This window comes from Nyctibius grandis, chromosome 2, assembly GCF_013368605.1.
Source record: "Nyctibius grandis isolate bNycGra1 chromosome 2, bNycGra1.pri, whole genome shotgun sequence".
NCBI lineage: Eukaryota > Metazoa > Chordata > Aves > Nyctibiiformes > Nyctibiidae > Nyctibius > Nyctibius grandis.
Window position 1 is genome coordinate 52,193,901 of NC_090659.1, and position 11,645 is coordinate 52,205,545.

General features: G+C 46.2%; 1 protein-coding gene across 1 annotated transcript; it reads left to right on the top strand.

Moving 5' to 3' along the window:
* Positions 1 to 3,788: 3,788 nt before the first annotated feature.
* Positions 3,789 to 10,768, top strand: PDCL3 (phosducin like 3). The gene is made up of 6 exons (XM_068425587.1): positions 3,789 to 3,879; positions 5,304 to 5,433; positions 6,104 to 6,194; positions 6,868 to 7,011; positions 7,866 to 8,074; positions 10,347 to 10,768. The coding sequence occupies exons 1-6, from the start codon at positions 3,874 to 3,876 to the stop codon at positions 10,487 to 10,489; spliced, it is 723 nt and encodes a 240-aa protein (XP_068281688.1). The 5' UTR covers positions 3,789 to 3,873; the 3' UTR covers positions 10,490 to 10,768.
* The last annotated feature ends 877 nt before the right edge of the window (positions 10,769 to 11,645 follow it).

Here is an 11,645-nt window from a genome sequence, read left to right on the forward strand (position 1 = left end):
AGCTAACTTACAAAATAACATAAAGCTCACAATAACCCCAAACCTTTCACTATGTATTATAAATGAAAAATATACCTCATTACCTTCAAAAATTCTTGTTTTAGTCCAGTCTGTTGTTTACTACAGCCTGCACTCAAAAGCAAACAAGCCACATAACACCATTCCTCTTACCCTTGGGGCAGACACTTTTTATTAGCAACTTTTTCTCCTCATCAGTGGGTCACCTGGACAATTAATGAATCATTCTCACATGTGTGGTTCATCTTCCTTCTAACCACTGATTTTGGGGAAAAGGAAGGAATATGTTATACATGCCAGGAAGCAATTTCTCCAGGGTAAGAAGCCAGGCTGTTTCCAAGGGCTGAGCCACAGCTATATTTCAGTCTCACTGTGACACTGCCAGCTCTCACCCACTCTGGCTAGAGTATTTCTGTCTCTACACCATGTATAAAAACAGTCCTCTCTTTCCTGCTGAAGCTTGATAAAAAAAGTACATAGGGGAAATGTGCTTTATAAAGATGATGTATTTGTAGTTGGGTGGGAGGGGGGAAGCTGTGTAATGCTTTACATGTGTCCCAGGCAGAGAGAGTTATGCTTCGTTCACATTGTCTCCGAGCCCCACCAAGTGATGTGATGGGGCTGCTCCTAAGATTTGGGCTTCTGCCCCCTCTTCTGGTAACTCTCTGCCCCAGATGGGGCTCAGGGTTTACTGTGGGAACAGAGGGGTTCTGGTGCCAAGCATCCCTGGCTAGTTCCTCTCAGTTACCTGGGCAAAAATATCACCTAATGCAAATGAATATTTTTGAGCACCTTTTAAAAAATGAGTGCATACTCTCTGCTCATGCTCTTTCTGTGTTTGTTTTCTGGTGTTCATAATAGGTTCCAACCACCAACATACAAGACCCATGGGTGTGAATGGTATTTCAGCCACAGATGATGACTATTAAACCAGCAGGTCCTCCTGAAAGCCCAGGCTCTGACAAAACCTTTGTAAAGCAGAACTGGCACCCACAGCTAAGCCTTCCGTTCTGCATGCTGGGTGCTAACTATGGGTCAGAGCCAAAAGACTTTGGAGCGCCTGCAGAAGACTCCAAAACTATGATCCCAAAAACTTGAGCTCACATGCTGCCTTGCCAGAAGCCTCCATAGCCCTTTACTTTCTGATTTAAAGTTCTCACAGCACCTGTATTTCTGGCTCCATCTATCACTCAGACAGCCACTTTTCCCACAAGGATGAGTGTTTAGTCCAAGTTGGGTGAGGCTGAGTCTTCTTCCACCTCAGGGCCCTGGGAGATGGGTATGGGGCACCCTCTGCACATCCAAATACTCACCATAAGGACTGATTTCCTCTCAAAGTGCAGCTATCCATTTCTTTTAATTCAGAGGCAGAAAAGGTGGCTGTGCCTTCCCTTCAGTAAACCAGACTTAGCACAGGGTAAGTGCCCCAGCATGGTTCAGGATACACATGGGTGTTAAGGGATACAGGGATGTCCGTGATGTTATAATGTGTAATAACGTGGCTTCTGAATTTCCATTTCAGGCCCTTGGCGAAGCGGAGACACAGCCATTGCTCCACATGCCCAGAACAAACACATTCTTAATGCCTGCAGGCAGGTTGTGTGGCAGTGTTCTTCTGGGGACTCAGAGCTGGGCTCCCCCTTTCTGGGTGAGCATGCTGACCGTCGGGCTAGAGCATAAAAGGAGGGGAAGGTGGGAGCGGGCCTCTCCCCCCTTCTCCTCTGCTGTGTGTCTTTGAGAAGAAAGCGCAAGGTCTGCTCAATTCTTTGAAAGGGCAGAGGTGCCCATTTTTAGGGAATGGGATATTGATCCCAAATGGATTGGGGTCACCACGCTTGACCCACTCCTCAGTGTTTGCTGACTGATGCTTTAATACAGACTCAAAAATAAAACAACAGTAACTATCTAGACACAAACTTCTTGTAATGCTAATTGGCTATGACCTAATCCTAACAATATTTGAAGTACTGATATCTGATAAGAATAGATAATATGGGTTGGATTGTTTTGTTTTATTTTATTTTGTTTTGTTTTGTTTTATTTTTTTTTATTTTATTTTTTAACAGAACAGGGAAAGAAAAATGAGGAGAGAAGCCAGGGGAGAAATAAAGCAGGATATGAAATGCAAGCAGATGAAAAGAGGCTCAATGAAAGGGAAAGGGAAGAGTTACAGAAAAAAAATAAGGCAGAGGAGAGCCCCAAAAATCACCAACAGTATTTAGGTGCTCCTGGGGAAGTGTTCCCTATGGCTGACAATTTATTTGTGGTGTTTCTATGATAGTGCCCAGTTTGGTTTATGCGTTCAGGTTTACGGTAGCTCCAGGATGTTGTCTGGTGAGCATGAGGAGCTGAGGCCATGCCCAGCTCAGCACACTGCCTGATTGGAATCCCACATCTCACAGCCACGCTGCTTCCCCCACATGCCCTACAGAGCCACACCATCCAGAAAGGACAAGCCACCCAGGGCTGGGCAGGAGGAGAGGGGCTCACATCTCTGCTGCCACACTGCAAGGGTGCCTGTGAACTCATTTTAGCAGGGCTCACCCACAGAAAATGCACTTTCTCTTCCTGCCTGATCGCTTCACAGGTGAGAAAGGAGTGCTGGAAGGTGCTGGGAAGTAGCTCACTGTTTCTTTGTAACTTCTGAAACAAGAATTTCAGAATATGTTACATGTTTTTCAATCTGTATCAAATTCCTGGTTTTGCTCTCCACTGTGTAACTCTTTTCCAGGGTGTACTTGGCAGGCTACTTTTAGAAGATATGATTTTGTGTCCCTGGCTGTGCCGCTAAAACAATGATGAGAGGGGCAAGGCAAGAGCAGAGCTGCACTGCAAACCCGGCTGAGCTCCGACGGCGAGGGTATAGCGTGGGGATGAAGAAAGGTTGCTTAGGTTGTGCTGGCTGCGAGGCTGTGCCACCTGGAAGCCGGAAAGGAATTCCTCTACCCTCCATGACTTATATCCTGCGTCGTTTCCGAGCTGATGTTGGCTTGAGAAGTATGAGGAGAGGCTAAAGGCATCTCTACAGATAATGGTACTTGGGTTCAAGCTCTGCTGAGATGGGCTGTGGGCAGGGCTGCAGCTCAGAGAGTCCCGCTGAGGTTGTGCAGACTCATGACTTACGTGAACAACTTTTGTACAAAACCCCTCCAGAAGCACCAGTGGGGTGGCACGCAGGGATGGCTGCTGCAGGCCCGGGGACAAGTGGGTGCCCACCACGGCTGCTGGAGGGGCTGGTGCCTGTCAGCCCCGGGCTACTCCATGGGGCACCCACACCTTTCCGCCTGCAGCAGAGGGACAGTCAGCAGCCAGGCCCCTGGCAGGGGGAGGCCGGACAGGCGGGGAAGGGGAGTTTCCAACCCACGCTGCTCCCCGCCGTGTGGCCGCCGGCGCTCCCTGCCCGGGAAATGCAGCGGGATCCCCGCCAGGAGCAGGGGCCGGACCGGTACAGATGCAGCGGGGGGACCCGGACCTTCTATCAACCGGCACTGTGGCGGCTATGGGAAATGCTGACGGTACGGGAGAAGGAGGAGGGAAGAAAAAAGCCCACTGCAAGAGCTGACACCCGTGAACTCATCCCGCCGCACCGCCCCGGCCCGGCCCCGCTGCTTTCACACAGGACGCTTCCCCCCGAGACCCGCCCGCAGCTCCGCCGCGGCAGCACCTCCCACAGCCCCACGCTGCGCCGCCGGGACCGGCCTTATTAGGCGGTAAGGGAAGAAGCGGCGGTGCTGCGCCCGCCCCGCCGGAGAGTACCGCCTCCTCCGGCCGCGCCGCGCCGCGCACGGCGAGCCCCGGCCTTGCCGAGCCGCGCCGCGCCAGCGCAGCTGACCGGGCCCCGGCCCCGCCAGCAGGATGCAGGTGAGCAGCCGGGGGTCCCAGCGCACCCGGCCCGTGTGTGGCCGGTGGTGCGGGGCGAGCTCGCCCAGGCGAAGAGCCGGGGCCGGGCACCGTGCTTAGTCACACCCGCCGGGGCGGGCGGCCGTGGGCCCCGCCGGCAGCCGTGGGCCGCCCTCAGCGGCGGAGCGCCCCGGGGCGGGGGGAAGCCTGGTTTCATCCCCCTTTCTGGGGGGTGGAGGTGTCTGTTGGTCTTGTTATGAAGCTCCGTGGCTTAGTTTTGGGGTGGCTGCTTGTTTTTTTTTAAAATACGATATTTATTTCGCTACTGTAGTAAGAAGACGGGCTGGCGGGCGGGTGTTTTAGGCACTCCCTCAGTATGTTGATAAACGGCAGTAGATGCTGTGAAATGCTGTGTCGAGGGGAAAATGGTCACAGTCAGAGACAAAATTTAAAAAAAAAAAGTAATTTGGTGTGCTATTTGCTGCACTACTTGGTTTTCTTTCCTTATTTTCTTTTTCCTCCCCCCCCAGTAATCCAGAAGTACTGTGTTTTGGTCTAGAGAGGAGATACGGTCTTGAACAGACCTAGTGTAAACTATATTGGTACAAACCATAGCACAGCAGTAGCTGTTGTATTCAGTCTTCAAAGTGAACTTAGGTCAAGACAGTAAGGAACCAAAATCAGCCCGTGAATGCTTATCACTGGATTTTCATGTATTTAAAAAAAAATAAAATTGCTATCTAACTTGGAAAAACTTCTGCTGAGCTTCTCAACAATACATGGGTGCCTATTGGCCTTGTTTTGCAGGATTATTGTGACTGTTTCACAATAAAGTCTCCTTAAGTTAAAGAACAGCCTAGGTATAGAGTTAGAACTGATTCCCTAGCAGTGGGCTTGTCTAGCAGAGACTGTGCTTGCTTCTCTCTAAGCACTTGTGTAGTCACAGTGACTTGAATCTATCAAGGAGACTTGGTAGTCCCTATATGGTAGACTGCATATCCAGAGTTAGGTCTGCAAGGCTGATGCCTGTGTGTCTTCTCACCAGTGCTTCCCAATGCAACGACCACTGATTTGGTGGCCTGTTGTTCTGCTGAGGCTCTGTACGTGAGCACTGCGGCCACTGCGTTTCCCTGTCACCCAGCTGATTTCCTCCCATTTCCTTTCATCTTGTGCGGGCTGCAATGATGGTTACAATGCTTCAAACTTTTGTACCCTGCTAAGACCTCCTGTACGCACTGTGAGTGAGATGGAATAAAATAAAGTCACTCTTCAGGGTACTGGTCTGGGGCTGCAAAGAAGCCTCAGCATCAGGAGGATGCACTTTCTGGCACCATCCAGACACCGTTTTAGCAATGTGCTGTGTCTCTTGAAAAACTTGCCTATGTTAAGTTCTAGAAGTGGTAAAGTTCTTACATGCACGCCATCCATTTCTTGTCCTGTTCTAGGACCCAAATAAAGACACGGAGTGGAATGATGTCCTGCGCAGGAAAGGTATCCTTCCTCCAAAGGAAAACCTGGAGGAACAGGAGCGCATAAAGGAAGAGGAGCAGCTTGCCATCCTTCAGAAGTCTCTCGGTGAGTGACCAGGCCAACTGGGGCAGCAGCAGGACAAGTCTTGGAATGGCTCCTGGGGGAAGCTTGTACAAAGAAATGGCCAGTGGTAATGTTTAGATGCCTGTAAAGCAACATGTCCTTTTCTAAAACTGTAAGGGATAGTGAAGGTTGTTCTCATATAGGGTGATCCTCTGTTAACAGTATCAAACAAATATGTTCCTGAGCACATGGATTCTTCCAGCACAGGAAGGCTTTGTGTTGGTGTCAGATCCATATTTTTATGGAAGTAAATGTTTGAAAACTGAAACAAGAACAGTGCAAAGGGAATGCACAAGTAAAAGTATCTCATGACCATTACCTGTTACATGCTTCCTCCGTTGTTCAGGCATCCCTGCCGTGTTGTGTGTGTGTCGGGTACGTCTTTGCTGCAGCCACCAAACTTGAAAGCTAGTGCAGGTGCTTGGGTGCTAGTCTAGGCAGCCTTCATCTCCGAGTCCTTTACATCACTGTCTTTCCATCTATGTGTCTAAAGTGGACAATATTTTCTAAAAATCCAGTAACAATAATACTTAAAAAAGCCATGTTTTCCATAGTTAATCTGTCCTTAAATAAATTCTGTTGGACTGATAAAAGCTGATTAATTTTAATCCTGGAATGAAGTTTTTGCTGATATGATGCTCTTCCATTCTAGTGAAAACTTATGAGGACATGACTCTAGAAGAGCTAGAAGAGAATGAAGATGAATTTAATGAGGAAGATGAGAAAGCTATTGAAATGTACAGGTCAGAGCAGCATGCAGAACTTGGCTTTTATGAAAATGGGATTTTTTTTTTCTTTTATATGCTATTAGATATTGTTGAAGAGAGGAAGGATGTTGTTAGGCCTGATGATAGAAAACGTTGGTTGCATTTCTGGTCTCTTGTAGAGCTTCTAAGTGTCTTTAATAAGATAATTGGGTTTTAATTCAGTGTCGTTTATCTACAACCTAGTTTTCCAGAGATAATGTACACCTGCGGAGTGCATAGCTGGGGATTCAGAGCGCTTTGAAAATCACCTCCAAGATTTCTCAGGTTTTGCATGAATAAGATTAAGGTGCTGCAGATTTACATGATTACAGTGCTAATTTTCCATTATTTCTTTATCTTTACCATCTTTCCTGATTTTCGCCATTCATTTTGGTAGCATAGTATCTGCAGAAGACATGTCTGCTGAAGGCAGAAATGACCAAAAAAGAATTCATGAAACGTAGCTGTACTTCTTACACGTTGATGGTTTTAACTTGTGATACAGATACAAGAGCATCTGTAGACTATGTCAACTTGCTTTGTTGCTCTGGAGTTTGAAAACGTTTGTCATGTGTGTCTGAAGTCTAGGTTTCAACCAGCTACTCTTAAGTGTTTTTCTGTGAGAAATGCATCTGTTCTCAAGATCTCTTTCCCATTCCTTGCCGTTCAGACAGCAGAGGTTAGCAGAAATGAAAGCAGCTCTAATGAAGAATAAATTTGGGGAAGTTGTGGAGATTTCGGGAAAAGATTATGTTCAAGAGGTTACAAAAGCTGGAAAAGGTATATGGGTAGTCCTGCACCTCTACAAACAAGGGTAAGAATTTTTTTAACCTTTAAACCTTTCACTCTCAATAGCTGAAAATACTCTAGACAAATGTGTAGTTATTGTGGAAATTAAGGAACTGACTCTGGAGTTTTAAGAAATAAAATACTGAATTAGTAATTTCCATACTGTTGACTCAAGACTGCTGAACTTGGCTCTAAAATGATGCCACCATGAAGTAGTTTGTTTTTTTAATACATCTATACAGCACAGTGTGACTTGTACCATACAGCTACCATAGAGGTAGCTGCTGCCACTGAAATAGTGAGCTTTGGGAATTATTCTGGATAGAGTGAGAGGGGCTGTGCGTTAGAAGGATCACTGCATGTCTGTAGGCTGGTTTCTAGATGCATAAAAATGGAGTAAACAAGGTTTCCAGTCCTGTCAGTATGATGGAAAAACTTGTCAAAAAAGTCTGATAAATTGCTAGAATCCTCCGGAAAGGGTTAGAAATACTTGATTTTGTTCATTGTTTCTAATTGCCCCACGGGTGTTCACTGTCATTTGCATACTTTCTTCCAGGAGCTGCTTTTCTTTCTGTTTTGCCCTTGCTCATGCAATATCTAAATATCATATCTTCATAAACTAATGATAAAGGGGAAGGTTGTATTGCTAATATCCTAAAACAAAAAAAAACCCACCCACCAAAACCTCCAGTGATACTGATTTCCTTTGAACGCTAGAATACTGGACAACAAAAGTAATCAGAAGTTGCTTATGGTACACTTCTCTTTGCATAAATGCTACTCATTGAGCTGATACTTCTGATCTTTCTTCTGGAACAGATTACTGTCTAATTTGTCTTTTATTTTCTGCTTGTGTGTGTCTGTTGCTGTTCTTCACAGAATTCCACTCTGTGCCTTAATAAATCAACATATGAGCGAGCTTGCAAGAAAGTTCAGAGACGTGAAGTTCCTCAAAGCTATCTCTACCACCTGCATTCCCAACTACCCTGATAAGAACCTGCCTACGATATTTGTGTACCTGGAGGGAGACATCAAAGCTCAGTTCATTGGGCCTTTGGTGTTCAATGGCATGAACCTGACAAGGGATGGTGAGTGTCTGCATCTCGGGTCTTCCAAAGGAAAAGCAAAACTGCTTTGCTGGGAATAAGAGAAGTGAGGCTTAGGAGGAGAAGGGAGGTACTAAAAATCATATTAAATTTTTTTTTTTGTCACCTTTATGGCTCAATAACATGCGATTAAGGCTAACTTGTAAAAGCAGTGAGTGGCTGAGTAGGCCAACATATAGATACTTATCTTATATCTTAAGTGTGTGCAAGTATTCACACCCTGTGTCAGGTGAAACAAATTTTCCTGAATATACTAAAGGCTAAGCAGCCCCCACGCACGTTCTTTGGGGCTCTTGGACCTGAATGACTGACTGTGCCCCTGGTTACTTGATAAAAACTGCGCACTTGATAACTGGTGCTCGCCTATTGCACTGTAGGGCTTCTTGTTTCATTTTCAAGCTGATGGCATATATTTGTCTGTTGTACCTTCCTGACACTCAGACTTCAATCCTCGTGAACCTTTAAAGAGAGCCTGTCCATTTGTCAAAATAGGGCTGCTAGCCTGAAATTGGGCTACTTCCTTTTCCTCTTGCCATCTCCCGGAGATGGAAGCACGTTAAGCTCCTGCCTCAGTGCTTCAGGGGGCACAAGGCTCCACACGCAGAGGCTGTTACCTTTCCTGGAGGTTGCTATTTTCCCTAGACCAGGTCAGGGATGGTATCCTACAGCAGTGCTTGAAGACAGAGGTCAGCAGTGAAAAAGGCTCTTCTTGGAAAGCAAATGCAACTTGGATGTAACCTGGTGGATTTCACTTCAGTTAAAAGGATACTCAGCATTCTGAGTAGGCATATTGGTCCAGATGCCTTCAAGCTTTTTCAAGGTCAGACTTTAAGGACATCTTTATCTGAAGTGAACCACAGTTAAGCAGCATTTCAAGGTCCCTGCTGAATTATGTTGCTGCCTATACTGGGACAGGATGCAAAGAGGTTTTTTATTAAAACCGTGAAGTTTACATGATATCTTGAGCATGTGGTGTAGAAAACGCTCCCTTGCCTTGAACTCTCAGAATGGTGAACCAATGAGATCTCTGATTTGAGAACAGCTAACTCTAACTAGAGCGGTTGCCTAATTATGCACTGAAGTGAGGGGTGGTAGCAGAATCTACAGTTAGCTTTCTCCCATTTTTAGGACATAAATAACTGATTTTGGGGGGGTCCAAAGGTGACCGAGCCAGCCTAATTCAGTCATCACAGAAAGCTGGGCACTGAAATTCTGCATTTTCTTTTATTTCTTCCTTCTTTCTCCCCTAAGCCTAGGTCACTTCCACTGGAGATTAAGGGAAGTGTGAGGTTTTATTCGTGACTCTGTAATGGCTGAAGGAAATCAGATTTAATGGTAGGGTTGCCAGCAGGACTAGGAGAAAGGTTTCAACTGAATGTGTTGTATTGACTTTCTAGCACTTCTGGGAAGCAATCCAGTTTGGGCCTGTATAGTAATAGGCCTACTACTGATGGTGGAGTCTCTCTTACTGTCTTGCTAAGGAACTAATAATCAGTGCATGGCATAGTGGGAAAGGGGCAAATTGCATTTATAAAGTACATCCCTGAGAAATACCTATGATTCAGATGTGTAAATGGAATTGCTGCAATTTTTTTACCCCTCAGCAAATCTATTCACTGCCTCTTCTGAGTGTGTTGAACTTGGTATATGATGGAAACAGCTGTAATATATGAGCAGTATTCCTTTACCGGCAATAGATCAGGTGTGCAAACCTGTCTTCTGCCCTGACATGGTTAGAAGGAGGTGGGATTCACTTTCACTGGGAGCATTGCCTCTAAAGCTGCTGCTTTATATCGGTCACCTCTCTTGCACTCCTGGTTGTAAAGGGAGCAGGGAGGCGCTGGGGATGCCACTGGTGGACTGCAGAGCAGTACCCTGAGCTCTGTGCCCTGGGCTGAAACCTGTGCCAGCACTAGTGCCTGTGAAGGGAGGGCTCGGCTGGAGTGAGTGTGGGAGACCAGGCAGGGGCTGGGACCTGGGGATGGAAGAGGAAGGGGAGGAAGAGAGCGGGGCCCTGGTTTAGGTGGTGGTGATGACACAGTGATAAGAGAAGTCAGCTGGGGAATCAAAGGTGGGAAGGGCAGTGGGGAATTGTGGTGGTCTGAGGTCCTGTTTTTACCTCTGAAGGTAAACTAGGAAGTGCAAGGTGCTGTTGTACTGAAATAAACAAGCTAGTATGTGTCAGGAGGAGTCAGAGCTGGAGAAAGCCCTGTTTGCTCCCCCACATTCATGGCTCTCATTTTCCTCTGCACAGAATTGGAGTGGAAGATTTCAGAGTTGGGTGCCATCAAGACAGACCTCGAGGAGAACCCCAGGAAGCAGATCCAGGACCAGCTCATGTCCTCAGTCAGGGCATGTGTCCCAGCCAGGGGGGAGAGTGACTCAGAGGATGACTAACTCCTGTGTCGGCATTAAGATTGATACAGTACACTTGCAGCCAGTGTTCCCACCTAGAGCACTGGAGACGCTCATCAAGATCTCACTGAGCCCCAGAATGGTAGTATTTCAAGACAGCCATTTATCTAGGAACTTCTAGAAACTAAAGAAGTTTCTTTTTTTTTTTTAAAAAAGAAACAAACCTTATTGCAGCTTCCCTTAGGATCCTGAAAGACATTTTATATTATGAAGCCTGAGTAAATCTTACTCAAAGTTTTAAAATATAGACATCAGTAGAAACAGGTCTCTTGTTATTATTTTGTTAGTAAATTGCTGATTTTTAAAAAAAAATCTGAAATATGGAAAGGCCTAAAGTACACTGGTTTTGGCAAGCTTAACTTGTGTAAATCGAGTCTAAATAGCTGATCTTGAACATAAGTGTCTCCTGGGACCTGCTGAGTCCGGAACTCCCTTTCGCATGCACCAGTTCATTTAGCAGCAGTATTTTGCCTTTTGCAGGGGCTGAGCTTCCTGCAACCCACTTACCCGCTGATCAGGAAAGAAAATTCAAGATGGTGGTGCTGACTTCTTCCACAAAATCAGAAGTCTGGTGCATTACTGCAGCAGTGCCATTGCCAAATGGGAGGGAAAACAGTATTTGAAGAGCTGATGTCTTTCTATATTAAAGCCTTCCATCTTCTTCTAGGTACAGCAATAATAATTGGAGCCTTGAGCCCTGGAGGTAAGAGAGAAAGTCTGGAGAAAGGAAAATTTTCCCTTGGTTGAGGAGGATCAAGTTAGAGATCATTTAAACAAACTGGATACCCCCAAATCTATGGGCTGCGATGAGATGCACTCACAAGTACTGAGGGAGCTGGCAGATGTTACTGTCAAGCCATTCTCCATCACCTTTGAAAGGTCATGGAGAACAGGAGAGGTGCCTGAGGACTGGAGGAAATCCAGTGTCACCCCAGCCTTCAAAAAGGGCAAGAAAGAGGACTCGGAAAACTACAGGCCAGTCAGCCTCACCTCCATCCCTGGAAAGGTGATGAAACAGCTCATTCTGGATGTCATCTCTAAGTATGTGGAAGAAAAGAAGGTTATCAGGAGTAGTCAACATGGATTCATCAAGGGGAAATCATGCTTGAGCAATATGGTGGCCTTCTATGATGGCATG

Bases quoted from the DNA above. Each gene is read 5' to 3' on its own strand.
- PDCL3 (XM_068425587.1), top strand. The intron at 7,012-7,865 runs GTAAGAATTTTT...TGTTCTTCACAG, and splicing joins CTGCACCTCTACAAACAAGG to AATTCCACTCTGTGCCTTAA. The intron at 8,075-10,346 runs GTGAGTGTCTGC...TCCTCTGCACAG, and splicing joins CATGAACCTGACAAGGGATG to AATTGGAGTGGAAGATTTCA.